The sequence below is a fragment of the Arachis hypogaea genome, chromosome 1 (assembly GCF_003086295.3).
Source record: "Arachis hypogaea cultivar Tifrunner chromosome 1, arahy.Tifrunner.gnm2.J5K5, whole genome shotgun sequence".
Classification (NCBI taxonomy): domain Eukaryota; kingdom Viridiplantae; phylum Streptophyta; class Magnoliopsida; order Fabales; family Fabaceae; genus Arachis; species Arachis hypogaea.
The window spans coordinates 94815017-94831817 of NC_092036.1; the positions used below are offsets into that span (position 1 = coordinate 94815017).

The 16801-nt window shown below is 43.0% G+C and overlaps 2 protein-coding genes across 2 annotated transcripts; both read right to left on the reverse strand.

Annotated features, from left to right (window-relative positions):
- Positions 1–430: 430 nt before the first annotated feature.
- Positions 431–856, reverse strand: LOC140183721 (uncharacterized). Its single transcript, XM_072232470.1, has one exon. The coding sequence runs from the start codon at positions 854–856 to the stop codon at positions 431–433; it is 426 nt and encodes a 141-aa protein (XP_072088571.1).
- An 825-nt stretch (positions 857–1681) lies between these two features.
- LOC140183722 (uncharacterized) lies at positions 1682–2404 on the reverse strand. Its single transcript, XM_072232474.1, has one exon. The coding sequence runs from the start codon at positions 2402–2404 to the stop codon at positions 1682–1684; it is 723 nt and encodes a 240-aa protein (XP_072088575.1).
- Positions 2405–16801: the final 14397 nt, after the last annotated feature.

Genomic DNA, 16801 nt, shown 5'->3' on the forward strand with positions numbered 1-16801 from the left:
AATGATTACTTGGCTATGCAATGGAGAGTCACCGAATGTGAGGTCAGTAAGGGGGAACAATTGTATTTTCCATAAGTTAAATTTTTAATACTAAACAGAAAACACAAAAATAAAAATGATGGCAAAACGAGTCAAACAGTGCCAAAACGAGTCAAACAGTTGAAAAAATTATTACATAATAGTGATAATACATATATTACATAGGATAACCAAAAAAATATTGAGAACCCAATTCTATCCCATCAGTCAAAGAGGTGGACAAACAGGATCAATTCATAATCAGCCCTACAATGCACGCACGGAATATGAGCAGCACCTCCATCACCGTCGTTTACGTCCCACCCTCTTCCATAGCGTTGATGGCGGTAAATAGCACCCATGTTTCCACGGCTTGGACATGCATGCGAAGAACAGACTTGATTCTCTGCGTTTAGCCTTGGCAGGCGACGCAGGTGTCTCCACGTCCCTGGACAACGCCGCGGAACACCAATTTGCAGTTTGTTAGGGCACCGGCCGCCTCAAGCCCACGAAATGTTTGTAAGCCATTGTTCTTTGACTCGGCGTCGTCGCGTAGCATCAGCACCATCGCCACTGTGTACTGGGCTGCCAGATGGCCCTGGGCTGCGACAACGTGCATTTCCATCCCCGTAAAACGACACCCGCCTAGGAAAAGGTCAGACACAGCAGATCGAAACAGAACTTCCAGGTGCCCGCTCTGCCTGCATCGCGCTAAGAAGTTTCTTCCCGGCTGGTGCATGGGACTCACACTCCACCATCGTTGGTCCCAAATTGGAATATTGGCACATCTGTAAACGAAATCCTCCTCCCCTGCATTACGTGCAGCGGTGCACGACATCCTGAGACTGCACAAGTCCCTGACAGACTGTGCTGCGGTCCTTCCGACAATTAAGGTCCATACATCGTGGGGAAGGTTGGCCGGGCCTATCGGATGATACATCTCCTCCCTTTGTATTGAGCGCCTCACACGATAGATAAATGGTCGGTTATGTGTAAGTAGTGGATAACAGAAAGGCTCCAAGCAGTTATCTCAATGGCTATTGTTTACGGTGTCTTCATAGTCACCCGGTGCCGTGTGCGATGGTATCCCATCGGTTGTGTACCGTGCATCTACACCTACTCAGCTACAATCACGTCGTTTAGGGAGCGTGCCGGTTCAGTTTCCCGTCGGTTCACACACGGCTTCCTTAGCCAACACGTCCCTTGTATTCATATTTTTTTTATGTTAATTTTTTTTAACTAACCGGTCAATAACTTCCCTTTTAAGTTCCGTTTTTTCCATTTCGTCGCTTGGGGATTCCCAGTTTTTTTTTGCTCTTTATGTTTTGTTATATTAGAATTTAATGGTATTAATTAAGTTTAATATTTTAATCATATTAATTGACATTATTTAGACACTGTTCAAAATTTTTGTTGGTTAACTATAATTTTACTATATCTATATATAATAAGTATCGGTTTAGCTAAAGAACATTTGTATGGTAATATAGTAGATAATCGCTAGTTAAAATAAATCACTGACAAATATTTACATAATGGATATATAAAAAACAAAGCATTGATTACACGATATTTCAAATTTTCAATACCAAAACTAATATTATACGTCCATACTAAACCGAAATATTATATGTCAATCCTAAACTTAATATGCATAACAATTCTAAACCCTAGCTATGTCAACGAATCGTTCTACCTCGTAGTCGGCGCGACAGCGAATGCACCGGATATGGTCGGCGCCTCCGACACCGTGGATAGAGTCCCGCTCTGCCGCCCTTCGGCCGTAGTCATAGAGAAGACCCATGTGGCCTCGGGTCAAGCATCTGGTCGAGTCACATACCGTATGTTCTTCTCCCTTTTCCGACATTTGGACTTCATCCGGCCAAGAAATTGTGAGGACTGCGAAGCAACTCGAGTAACATGCAGGGAGTAAGTTACCCGCTTCGAGCGTGCGAAATAGTTCCAAACCTTCTTTTTTGGCATCGTTGTCGTCCCTTCGGATGAGCAACTCCATTGAAAGTGCGTACTTGGCAGTGTCCAACCCATTCCTTGCTACATTTTGTAGCATTCCCCATCCGACGGCGTGGTTACGTCGTATGTAGAGCTCCCGCAGCGCCTCCCGAAAATGAAGTTCCGGGTGACCAATCTCAATGCACTTCTCGAAAAATCTTCGCCTAATAGGGTCCCGTATCCACAACCAATTCATGTCATGCGGAGGTGGTATGACAACCATCCTGAGCACAGTATCCTCGTCGCCTACATCGCGCGCAACGCAACACGTCATACGGAACATGCACAGGTCCTCAATCGATGTCGTCGCGACTTTAATGGCTATGGCTAACCAAACGTCGCGGGGTAGTTTGAAGGCGTTAGAGAAACGCTCCATTATAACTTTCCGTTGGACTGGGGCCTGCTAGTGTATATGCTTCACACGGTGTTATCCAGTGACCAGTAGTGTTGAGGGTAAGAATGCTAGTATATTTATGGTTTAGTGTCGCCCTTTGGAATCCAATTCCCTCAGACTTAACTCACGCATCATTTCGTTGGCGAAATCCATTTTATTTTTAAAAAAAATAAAAAAGGATTCTACGAACTTGCCTTGTAAATAGAAATAACATTATTAATTGAGGGCATTTATTAGATTTGTCGTTACACGTTGGTGCGTATTTAGTTGATGGCTAGGAGCGTTAAAATTAAATCTAACTAAATTATATTCTAACTAATCATCGTCGCATTCATATGTATAAATATAATTAAAGAAAATCATTCCTGGAAATTGCAATAGGCGTCCATGCATGAAAGACGAAACATGAAACGAAAGGCCGTAAACACAGAAAGTCTTAATTTGCGAGTAACATAAACTTGAATCACCACACAGCTGGTTGAACCATGTATCCAACGCAGTACCAGGCAGTCGACTTAGGTGTTCTTCTTTGTTTTTATCCTCCATAACTCTGTCTTGCCCAATATACGGTCCCGGAGTTTGTTGAATGGTGTGCTGGTCAGGTTCACCGCAGTTGTTGCCCTGATCTCGTTCTCCCGTAACTGCAAAATGGTAAACGATCGGGTTTATTGTGCCCCTATAATATAATAGCCGTAATCTACCATTTTTATTTGAGCGTACTTACAATCCCGTCCATGATCGGGTTGAATTTGTCTCCCATGTTGAGCCACCCAATGACCCATATCCCTGAGTTCATGCTGAATGTTGATCCGATGAATAGACAGTAACCGTCAGTATGTATTATGGATAACCCGTGAAAAGCATCACTGTGATACATGCATGTTTTACTTGCTGATAACGTACCTCTGCCCACAATTTGGTATCCCTATGGGGCTTCTTATCGGAAAATCTCCGAAGTTGCTTAGTAAGGGCATTAAGTGCTTCTCGTAAGCTGCCTGTGTCACGTTGTACAAGACCCTTGCCTGCACGAACCATGGAATATAAATTAGAACGCTTTTATGTATGCCGTGTTGCATGCTATGCCAGTATGCCAAATTAAAACTAAATACTACAACCAAAATTGTTGCACGGTATGCCAAATTAAAGTAAAGACTACAATCAAAGTTGTAGGTAACCGTTTTCCGGATCCAGTCTTCCCGGTGAAGCGTCTCGAACTGGTTCGGTGATGAATCAAGGTTGTAAATTGCCCTGTCTTTGAGATACACGAGCATAAAAAACCAGTGGCCCAGCGCGTCCTGCATGGGGACATAAATCTGCACAAAATAAACACGTATAGTTAATCCACTGAAGACACTTGTTCGTGGTTTAGATTTCAATGAACAAATAGTTCTCCTTTAACAGACAAGTTCAAGGAATCTGAATGGCCTCATCCAGTTCTCCGTGTAACGGTTGAGCATTAGCTCTGTCGTCTCTCCGTTCAATATATCATCCTGCACAGACAACATTGACGAATTAAATATGTTATGTTCTATAAATCTCAGAGTGTCGATGACTGTCAACGACCGTTAACGGCGCAATAATTCATATCGAGTACCAACGCCAGATGATGGCTAACTTACCGAGACAGACGGCGGTAAGCACCAGTACGCGGGCGACGTGGCAAGGATCCCAGCACCGGTCATAGTCATGGCAACCATATGGATGATCTGGTAACGAAGAATAGCAAAAAATATAAAATAAACAAAAAAACCCGATGATGTCTCACGATGCCATATATGTGTTTTTCCTACTCAAAACAAGCGTAAACAGGTGCCATACCTTGTCATCAACGTCATTTCCCGGTAGTAAGCTGTGTAAATCAATCCTGTCCACGGACTTGACTCCAATACGGACAAGTTCCTCGCTATAGTCAGAGGAAAGTGTTAACGAATTAAAATAACCGCGATAAGCGGGTTTAAATACAACGAAGCTCGAGTTTTACCATGGATCAAGGTTTCCGTCGAACACGTACGCGAATAAGGCCGACTGTCGGTTGTTAAAGTCCATGGCGGGAGTGATCTTGAACCTCATCTACGACACATGTTTGTCAAAGATCAGTCGGTTAGCGCAGTTTTCGATAAACTAACTTACCGATTAGTTACCTTCTTGCTCGTTGAATAGGCAGACTTTTCCATCAGATCTCCACCCCTTGCTGGAACCAGATCGCATAAAACTGTCAGTTCCATCACCGAAACATTGTCATTTGGTGTTCCTTGTTGCCAATGGTGGTGTGCAAAACAACTTTCTCATGATGTTGTCGGTTCCTGCAAGGAGTGGAGTACTATTCTCAGGCGAATCTAGGACAATCGGCGTTCTACTAGCGATGCTAGATGCAACTTTCATGGACTGCGGGGTTGACTGTTCATCCATCTCCCCATCGGAATCCAACAACACGATGGTTTTCTCGGAGATTGCCGCAGCTGCATTGTCGGTCTCCTTCTTGAGATCCCTCTGTCGGAGAATAAGCTAAACCAGTTTAGGATCAGGAACACCTACATGACACGTTACATACATGACCAAGGAGTAAAACCTAACCTGAACCTTTTCCACGAGGCCCCTCATCAAGTCATTGACGATGAGACCGATCTTCGGAAACGACCAGTCCTCTTCCGACTGGATCTGGTCACATTTGACCGCATTAACATCATCCGGCTGGGGAGCTTCGGCTGAGGTTTCGCAGTCAGCTTTGGGTCCACCGGGGAGCTACATATAAAAAAAAGACCAAAATCAAATAAGTTATTTGTTTAAAGAATGTGTGAAGTACACCTGAGCAGAAGATTTACCTCAGACGCTTGCCGGGGCTGCGACTGCTCAACTGTATCTGCGTCGTGGACCTCTTCGCATACGTCCCTGCATGTACCCCGTACGTGACTGTTAATGCAAATATTCGTCTACCATGCATATGCAACGTACTGCGTTTTGTTGTATTCTAAAAGTCATAAATGAAACTTGTCTAACCTGTTGTGTGTGTCACCGTCGAAGCTCGAGCGTGCTTCACCGTCGCCCATTGTTTTTCTTTTTTTTTTTTTGTGTTTCGAATATTGATGGTTTAGCACGGTAGGTGGGTTTATTTAATTGCAAAGGAACTTGCAAATGCCAACAGCTTTGTCCTCCGTTTACGGAATGTGATGCGTCTATGTTAACGGTACTCGGGTGTTATGGATGGAGTCACGGATATTTGTTGTAATCGTCAAATTTGCGACAAATCTTTCACTCGTATGGTACGTTCTTATTTGGGCTCGTTTTATGGTCTGTTCCGTATCCAAAAGTGAAAGTTTTGAGTGACACTATACTATAAAATTTTCTTTTGCAATCACTTATTCTGTGACCATTGCGGTCAAATCAATCCAAAACTATCGACAGGCCTCCACTTAGGCGCTAAGTCACACCATGCCTTCCCCACCCCCCTATTATTTTAATTCATTATATCGTAGAGGCATGGGACTGCGAGCTATATATGCGATGGGCGTAATGCTGAATTTCCTACACAAGTAAACCGTCAAAAGGCATTCGTTGGGAGATGGGACAAAGCCAAAATGGCTAATACATTCGCTTCCTTTAGCTATCCGGTTCCCTTCCCAGCGTACGTATTAACCTTTTGTCCAAAGTTGTGCCATTCTTGTTTAAAGCATAAATATCTATACAAAGCGTATTGTCCTATACCCCGAATTGACATATACACCTGCTCGTCTGCAGCTACCCATGCTCTAGGTCAGCGCATCATAAAGTTTCACCTCGTGCACATCACGATGAAATTAGTGGCGGAGGTTGCTTTCCACTATCGTGCGCGGATTAGTAGCATCTAGTTCTCTCCCGGTTATGAGCACCATTGCCCACGAATCTGGTTACGTTATTTTTTAAGCATAAAGCACAGGGTTTAGTTTTAGGTGGCCATTCCAATGAAGTCCTGGAAAATGACCGTTGGAAATAATTTCAGATTGAAGATTTGATGGACATGTGTCCTTTTTAGTAGACCAAAAACTAAAGTTGGTTCAGCATAATTTTTTCTTCTTTGGTTTAAATCCTAAACCCTAAACCCTAAACCCCATAAACACTAAACCCCAATCCATAAACCCTAAACCATAAACCCTAAACCCTAAACCCTAAACCCTAAACCCTATACCATAAACCATAAACCCTAAACGCTATACCACAAACACTAAATCATAAACCCTAAACCCTAAACCCTAAACCCTAAAACTTAAACCATAAACCATAAATCATAAACTCTAAACCCTAAACCCTAAACCCTAAACCGTAAACTCTAAACCCTGAACCCTAAACCCCAAACCATAAACCATAAACCCTAAACCATAAACCCTAAATCCTAAACCCTAAACCATAAACCCTAAACCATAAACCTTAAACCCTAAACCCTAAACCCTAAACCCCAATCCATAAATCTTAAACCCTAAACCATAAACCCTAAACCCTAAACCCTAAACCATAAACCCTATACCATAAACCATAAACCCTAAACCATATACCACAAACCCTAAATCATAAACCCTAAACCCTAAACCCTTAAACTTAAACCATAAACCATAAATCATAAACCATAAACCCTAAACCCTAAACCCCAATCCATAAACCCTAAACCCTAAACCCTAAACCCTAAACCCTAAACCATAAACCCTATACCATAAACCATAAACCCTAAACCCTATACCACAAACCCTAAATCATAAACCCTAAACCCTAAACCCTTAAACTTAAACCATAAACCATAAATCATAAACCCTAAACCCTAAACACTAAACCCTAAACCCTAAACCCTAAACCCTAAATCCTAAATCCTAAACCCTAAACCCAAAATCCTAAACTCTAAACCCTAAACCATAAACCATAAATCATAAACCTTAAACCCTAAACACTGAACCCTAAACCCTAAACCCTAAACCCTAAACCATAAACCCATAAACTCTACACCCTAAACCATAAACCGTAAACCATAAACCATATACCATAAACCCTATACCATAAACCATAAACCCTAAATCTTAGACCATAAACCTTAAACCCTAAACACTAAACCCTAAACCCTAAACCCTAAACTCTAACCCTAAACCCTAAACTCTAAACCATAAACACTAAACCCTAAATCCTAAACCATAAACCCTACAACCTAAACCGTAAACCCCAAACCCTAAACCCTAAACCCTAAACCCTAAACCCTAAACACTAAACCCTAAACCCTAAACCCTAAGCCCTGAACCACAAACCATACACCCTAAACCGATAAACCATAAACCATAGACCATAAATACTAAACCATAAACCCTAAACCATAAACCCTACAACCTAAACCGTAAACCCTAAAACCTAAACTCTAAACCATATACCATAAACCATAAACCCTAAACCATAAGCCCTAAACCCTAAACCCTAAATCCTAAAACCTAAACCCTATACCAAAAAGCATAAACCCTATACCATAAACCATAAACCCTAAACCATAAATCCTAAACCCTATACCACAAACCATAATCCCTAAACCCTAAACCATAAACCCTAAACTCTAAACCCTAAACCTAAACCATAACTCCTAAACACTAAACCCTAAACCTTAAACACTAAACCCTAAACCATAAACCCTAAACACCAAACCCCAAACCGTAGACCATAAACACTAAACCACAAACCCTAAACCATAAATCCTAAACCATATACCCTAAACCATAAACCCTATACCATAAACCATAAACCTTAAACACTAAACCCTAAACCCTAAACCCTAAATCCTAAACCATAAAACCTATACCCTATACCATAAAGCATAAACTCTATACCATAAATCATAAACCCTAAACCATAAATCCTAAACCTTATACCACAAATCCTAAACCCTAAACCCTAAACCATAAACCCTAAACTCTAAACCATAAACCTAAACCATAACTCATAAACACTAAACCCTAAACCGTAAACACTAAACCCTAAACCATAAACCCTAAACACCAAAACCCCAAACTGTAGACCATAAACACTAAACCACAAACCCTAAACCATAAATCCTAAACCCTATACCCAAATCCATAAACCCTAAACCATAAACCATAAACCATAAACCCTAAAACCTAAACCCTAAACCCTAAACCCCAATGTAGAATAACATAAAGAGCCCGTTTGGGAAGTAGCAGAAGCTACCTTTTTTAACTTTTGGATTATGAAAAGTCATAATCTCTGTGTTTGGCAATATTTTAAAAAAAGCTTATAACTTCCCAAAAAGTTAATTTGCAGCCTTTCGAAGAAGTAAAAATATACGACTTCTTGCTTCTCGAGAACTCACTCTACCAATTACTTAAAAAAATTAATTTTAAAACAAAAAAATCTACTTTCCTTTTTGACTCTATGAGAAATTCTGACCGTTCATCACCCTTTTCACTCAATGTCTGCTAGAAGCACTGGCCTTCCACCGTCATTCTCACTCAATGTTCCAAGTCTCACCATTTTTACGTAATGAAACATCTGATGGAAGTATTGATCCTCTACCACATTTTCAGACAATATTACATCTGAAAAACTTACTGCATATATTCCTTCTAAGTATTTTTTTTATCATTTTATCACTATTTTTACTGCATATATATATTCATTCTTTCGTTCATTGGCTAAGCCCGTTAACACTATCCAGATCATACAGCCCCACCCATCAATTCCCAAATCCTCCTCTTATAATGCATCAAACCCAGGTGAGCCGAAGGAGCGACAGTAGTGGGATAACACAGCGTGTAGGAGGACGACGAGCAAATATAAGGTTGATGTATGGTCGGGTCTCATTTGGAGCGGGTGCGGGGACTGGGTTTGGACTCGGGCGGAGCACTTCTGTTGAGTTGGTTCGGGGCGATCTGCTGACCCAGAACCGCGGACAAAAATTTAAAAAAGCTTTCCTTGGTATTGTTGCAGGACTCTTCCGTTTCATCTTCTTTGAATTTAGAATAAATCGAATTTATTGTCACCTAATATCACGATATTTCTTGAAAAATGATGTTTAATATTTTATTTTATTTAAGGGGAATTGACGTCTCTTGATGTGAAGTGAGTGACTGCTCAAGACTGCCCGCGGAACAAGATAGTCAGACTAACCATGATGCCCAACGCTACGCGCTCGTCAACTATATAATATAGCAAATGTGGAAACTGTATAATATACGCTTCCATCTACTCGATTGCCATTGTTGTGGCGAGTCTAACTCACGGCATTGAACGAAAAAAATAAATAAGAAAAGAAAAGCAACATCGAATATGGTGTTGGCTGATATGGGTGAGCAGATCCTTCCAGACGATCTGTTGATGGAGATTTTCACTCGAACTGACCCGAAGACGGCGGCGAGATTCAGAACCGCAAGCACAACCTGGCGTGTCCGACTGTCTTCTGACAGATTTAGGAGAGACAACACGCTCACAAACATTGGAAAACACCGTAAGGTGTTGCTCCAGATTGGTGACCCGGAGAGGTACGGTTCAACCCAGGCTTTTTGTATTGTGAACTGTGTAGGCGGAGGAAGAGAAGTCGTGCCAATGCCAGAACAACTGGGTCCCCGCGGATGGTGGACTGTTATCGGCTCCGATTGCGGTATGATCTGCGTCCAGTATAGCACGAATGGTCCTGATTTGAGACTCCTGTTATGGAACCCGCTGCTGCGAATCGCTCGTCAACTGGACGATCCGGCCGACAAACTACTTAAACAAGCCAGAAAATTATCTTATTAGATTGAAGAGACAGTACCAGTGCAATCAAATTCACGCTACAATTAAGGCTAAACAAATCCTTTGAATTAGTTATGCTTTCCAGTCGTGAACACCCAACTTCTCAACAAGCGATCTTGATCGGTAAAAAAACCAACAAAATGATCGCGGATATCAGCACGGTGATCAAAACACCTTGCCTCCTCGTCGTCGCGACACTCGCCAGCATGTTGTCTTCCATGGCCGTAGAGGCTGAAATGGCGGCCTCCAGATCTGCCCTTGTTTCATGCAAACTCTGTTGCAAAGAACGCAACTCGTCTAGGAGTTCCTGTCTTGTCTTCTTCAACTCCGTGTTCTCGCTTCTAATGCCCTCGTTCATTTCTAGCAACCTGCGAATGACATCGGAGTAACGAGCCGGGGGCTCTGGATCGTACCACTGAAAAAACGAGCATTTCCTGTTGGTTCCGTACCCAGAACATCCATAAAACCTTCTGCCCGGATAGTCACATTTCCAAGCGGTTCTGATTGGCGACCTCACGCCACAGTGACATCGAGGCGTCGGTGTATCGACGGAGGACGAGCTTATGGAAGAGGATCCCTGCATTGTGTGTTCAATAGTTCACGGGGAGAGTAAAAGACTGGCTTTTGAAATAGCAATGCGCAACGAGGGTTCATATTCACCTCTCTGCTAATGGCATCATGTCCTCGCATCCCAACAGCCTTCTTGTTGACTGACACCTGTGACGCCAACTTGGCACGGAACGGTCGATTATAGCCCCCAACCGCGGGCCGGATGCATCTTACACCATGTAGCTGTTAGCTGACGATCTAAACCATCAACATTAAATATGTGATCCGTTTTCTCTGCTTGTTATAATCTTTCTCTATGAAAAATTTCGAAAAAAATAATTCATATGTAATTATGTAATTATCTTATTGTCAAGTAATCTCTTGTTATTCCTTGTTAAACGATATTGATTAATAAGTTGTTTTATATATTTCTGTATTTAAGGGGCATTTACGTTTTTGATATGACGTGATTGACATACCCATCATGATGCACAACTGCGTGTCTGAGCGCTACACTCTAGCAAAACTGACCTCATGCAATGGCAGGTCACCTTTTGCTATCTTAGGAAGCACTTTGCAAAGGCTTGAATATTGGACGGCACCCGTGGTTGCCTAACCGGTGCAATTCTAAACGCATGTGATGCATCCTGCCTGGATGGAGCTGACCGTCTTCAGACTCTAAGAAAGGTGTTTGCAGACCCAACTTTTTGACCGGGCAACAGCTAGCCTAGTCAAATATCTTCACAAATCAAACCATCTCAAAACACAACCATCTCCACGCACAACCAACGCGGACCAACTCATCAGACGCCGACGACTGATACTGCAACCAACAATGGCAGATAATGGGACACCTGCTGCATCCAACAACGTCAACGACGACACGGCCCAGGTATGGTTGTGGTGCATCGACCGTTTTTTGTTTATTTATTTATTTATTTTTGGTAGTTATGATTATTCTGCTCCCGATTCTTCTGAATTAGTAGTATACCCCAACATACTAACAAGCGCCCAATGCTAGGAGGACCAGATAACACCGGGCCCCAATGACACCACTCCAAACGACGCGTTGCTGGAAATAATGAGAGAGGTGCTCGAGAACACAAAGGTTGGTAACACCCGTCTCACTTTCCGCTCTAACTGAATCGGTAAATCCAACCATCTGATAGATCTGTTACGATTTTCAATGGAAGAGCACGCAACGCCGAATGGACAGTGTCGAAGCGAAAATGGTGACGATTCGGTTGTTGGTAGGCGGTCTCAGAGAGCCTCTCACCCAGAGGCTAAAGGGACCTGTGGATAAAGTCAACGTAACGTCCGATAGAAACCGGATTGAGAAATAGAGACAACCTGTCGCCGAAAGGGTACACATGCACAACCCGATGTCACGCACCTCCATTCCCAACCGAAGACAATTGATGATTCCAGGAACGATGAGGAAGAGACTTCATCAGTCGTCGACAATAAGCAGCGGCGGAGACGTCGAAATATCTGTTTACGATGAAGACGACGATCCGAAACGGGCCATGTACCCAAAGATGTGCAGGTCAAATATGCACGGCGTCGAAAATAAGCCGAAGGGTGGCATGGCTACAAACTTCTTCAATCGATTCAAGGAAAAGGTATACGGGGGTAACCGAGGGACTATATCGCCCGAACGGAGCAACAATGCAGACAACCCGACAGGACGCACTGGACTGCAGCCAACGCAAAACAGAAAAGGCATTTTTCTCTTTAACACAATGACGTCATCCGACGAGAGCTCATCGAAGCCTGAAAGCAGCCACGGACGGACAGCCGACACCTATAAGAATATTCCGCGACGACCCCTCTCAAACCTGACCAAGAAGGGAACAAACACCACCAACGCATGGCTCATCTCTTAGCACGCGATGGACATCTGTAACTACGTCTACGACCATGATTCGGACCCAACGTGAGTATTCTATCTGAACATCAACGACTGAATATGCCGTGCGGCATCATTAGTGCCGGAAGGCAGTTAAATTGCCCTAGCGGGTGTAACATCTTCCATTTGTTGACCGCAGGGAGATCGTTGTATGCATCGGGTCGCAACATGCAACTCGTTCTGACATGGGATGCCTGTTAGACGGACGGCAACCAACCTCGAAGGCACGTAGCAATCGATCGTACCCTCTTCGAATAAATGGATTTATTTCCGCTGACCCGGGTTTATTATTTCCATGCGAAGTCTGATTTTTTTTGTCGAATATGACTTGCAGATAATGGAGATGATCACGATCATGGTTACATCGGAGGGAGAAACCGATGGAGATCACCCTCGATCCGTGTGGTGCTTGCTTCCAAATTTTGTGGTACGGCCAAAATAAACTTCCGTAGTTTATTTTAATGCATAACTATGATTTAACGATCTCTATTTTAACACGAACCTTGTACCGTTGACATGCACGGTTGACATGTTTCAACCTCTGAATACTCCCTGAGTAACCAGTCCGATGTAATGGAGGGCGTCCACCCTGAAATTTTGGCGCAGCGATACGGGGAAGACCACATGCACCCGACGGAAGACCTGCGCATTGTAAGCTACCGACCAATAAGATTCTTGTACGCAAGTTCTGATCATGGTCAGACTGAATTTTGACTCTCTTCTGGTTTTCAGCTTTTTCTATCGATCGCAGGTCTATATGCCAGCACTAGAAGAAGACTATGACAAGCACTGGTTCTTGGCCGTGGTTGACCTGTCGGACAAGCAGGTCTATCAATTTGACACGAATGCGACTAAAGAATCAAAGGCAACGAGACGTGTCATACAATGCATGGTAGGCGACGCACATAAGTAAGATCATCGTCCTATCTGAATACGTTAATCTATTTTATGTTGGTGAATATGTGCCAGCTGATTGCGCTGGATGGAATTGTTGCAACTGACGGGTATAAAAACTTACGCTCTAAGGGCGCTCCCGAGTTTGCCAGTATGGAAATCATGTCTGCACCGGGAGTGCCAAAAAACAGCAGCAGTACAGACTCTGGCATTTGGGTCATGCAGTGGATGGCAATGGGACGGAGGTTCACGTACGCGGTGTTGCCAATTGTAAGTTAATGCATGCATACGGCTAAAATGCAATTGCACTGTGTGTCTCTAATAAACGCCGTATTGACCATTGCAGCTGGACGAAGAGAAGATCAGGATAAAAATGGCAATTGCACTGCTAACGGGAAGATGCAACGAGGAAAGTGGTGCATTGCTTGCTAAGTCGGCCGCCAAGACGGGGAACCGTGACTAAGATACGTCTGAAGGGGCAGAATAGAACGTTTTTTTTTTGTTTAGTCATGCACTGTAATTTTTTTGGTTGTTGGATGCATTGATAACGGTTATGTTATGTGACATTGTTGGGCATTCTGCAATGGACGGACAGCCTTCGTGGACTGATTATATCATGGACCATATTTCTTATTACTTTTATTGTATATTTATGTTGGGCCCCTTTATGTTATTTGATGTTGGGTCATTGGACGAGTACGGGTTCTGGGTTTTGAGTCGACTCGGTTTCTCTGGACCAACACCAATACAAAAGAAAATGTTATCTTCCAGCATGAGCAAACAATTAAAAAAAAGAGTTTTTTTTCAAGGAAAAAAATTAAAAACGGTAAATATACAAAAAAAAAAGAATAATTGTGAACAACTTACCTACTTCGTTCGAATACATCAATCCATCCATCCATCGCCAAGTCAAGGCTGACAATACGAAGTCATTACTCACTGACCCACGCAATGGAATGAATGATAACACTAGATTAGGGCTAAATTTAAATCCTGTGCTCATTCGGTGGTTATCGATTTTTTTTTTGAAATCCGGTAATTGCCATTGGTAACTGAACCTATATTAATGCCCCATTAATGTCCAATCTAATCAGGTTTAAGGGTTATTTATTAAAAAAAAAAAACTTAAAACGGCGGGAGTTGTTTCGCCTATTTAACGCGCGTACGTTTGTACGTCACCCAAAAAATAAAAATCGCATACTTTTCGAAGAAGGGAAGCCATTGTTGGATACTCAAAAGCTTTCGGCAGTAAAGAACCCAAAACCATCAAAGAAATCGCAGACGAGGTATCACGATGCCGCCGCTCGCTGATTGTCGCTTCTTCAGATTCATAATCCCCAACATGGAGAATCAAATTGTAAGTTTTCACTTTTTCTGTTCTACTCACATAACCCCAAGGCTCGCATGCAAGCCCACATCAATATCGATTTCTTACTCCTGTAGAGATTACCGGTGCCCTTCTCCAACGTTGTACGGGATAACATGAGCAACCCCGTCGAGGTAATCACCACAAATGGTCAGTCGTGGAGCATCTCGTGGGTTGTGGAGGAGGAGCATCCGCATCAAATCGTATTCACCGGAGGCTGGCGAGCCTTTTACGAACACTACCACCTTCGAATCGGTGACTCAATGCTACTATCGTATCACCAACCGAAGTTTTTCTATGTGGCCATCCACGACACAAGATACTGCGAGATCAACTACGGAAGGTAACAAGATCATTATAGTGGGTTTTTTGTATGCACTCGGCTAAGTCGTTTGTTTTATGCTCTTTTACGTTCTACCAGAAACTTGCGAAACGGAAGTCTTCCAGCAATACCCGCACATGGCAACTATACAGTCCAGTTCTTCGCGATAATCCCGATGAACGACCCTGATAAACTGGTATAGAACCCAATTTCAATTCATTTACCACCTGCAATCATCAATCCATCCATGTGTGACACATTGTAACCCCTTTTTTTTCCACCATCCACTACAGATGCTCCCGCTGCGGTTCTCCCGGGAATATGCCGGTCCCTACCACGACCACTGACCCTAACAACGCCTACAGGACATCGTCATCGCGTGGGCTGGAATATGGAACCTAATGGGAGGATCGTGCTTCATGGAGGATGGAACGTTGTCCGGGAACGCTATCGCCTAAGGGATCAGTGGCTTGTGCTGTTCCATTATCACGTCGTTCAAAACACAATGTACGTCATGTTCTTTAACGGTCATACAATGGAAATCAACTACTTGGCCCATGCCGGCTCGGGGATGGACTGCACTTGTATAACCTATCTGTCAGCCCTCAAGTCAAGGCACATAGCCGATGGATTCAGATCGTCCAATCCGTTCTTTGTAAGTCCAATCCTGCACCGCCTGGCAAACCGTTTTCTCGTAAGTGTGCCGACAATTGTTTTTAAAGGCAACTATTTCCTATCCTATTGTTCTAGTCAACTATTTTATTGATCTCACCCTAAAAAATATGTCTTCGCTTCCAGCCGAATGTCCCCCCTCTGCCGGGAGTATGCGAGGATAGCCCAATTTCGATTACCAATGAGAGGGGCGCGTGGACCGTTCGGTATACGCACTATGTCAGGAGGACGAACGGATGTTTTGGAATGGGCTGGTCTGCCTTAGCAACTGCATGCCAACTAAGACACGGCCATGTGTGTGTCTTCGAACGGCTGGCGCCGCAAGAATACCGGCTGCATATATATTGAGAACTCCTGTCTCCTAAACCCCCAGCCATCGCCCCCCAACCCCATCCAAGTAACTCGGTCAATGGTGTTTTCTTGCCTCAGTTTGTCAAGTACGGTGGTGCAAGCTGCATGTCCATACATCTGTATCTTTAATCTATATGTTATTACCAGGAATATAATTCTACCTTGCCGTCATTAGCTTATGCTTTGGATGATAAACACGATAATCGTTTCTATTGTTAACGTGCACGTAGCATTGCAAATGGACTGATCTCCCAATATTTGAAATGTATGTCAATTAGTGCCTGTGAAGTTTGAATGTAAACTTAAGCTGTCAAGCTTGAATGTAATTTGATTCACTTCACCTACATTTTGTAGCTTTGCATTTTGAATTTTGAAACTTCACACTGATTTGTTAATACCCGCAAAATGCTAATTAGTAGTGGTTGTTTATTGATTCGAAGTTGTTGCCGTGCTTCATCTAGTGCATTTTACTCATCACTTCAGGTGTTTTAAGCGTGTGTTTTAAATTACATCCAGAAGCAATGATCCCTTACAAAGAATTTCAAAATCGCGATTGAACCACATGCA

Coding starts and splice junctions, on each gene's coding strand:
- LOC140183721 (XM_072232470.1), bottom strand. CDS start 856: ATGTCGTGCACCGCTGCACGTAATGCAGGGGAGGAGGATTTCGTTTAC.
- LOC140183722 (XM_072232474.1), bottom strand. CDS start 2,404: ATGGAGCGTTTCTCTAACGCCTTCAAACTACCCCGCGACGTTTGGTTA.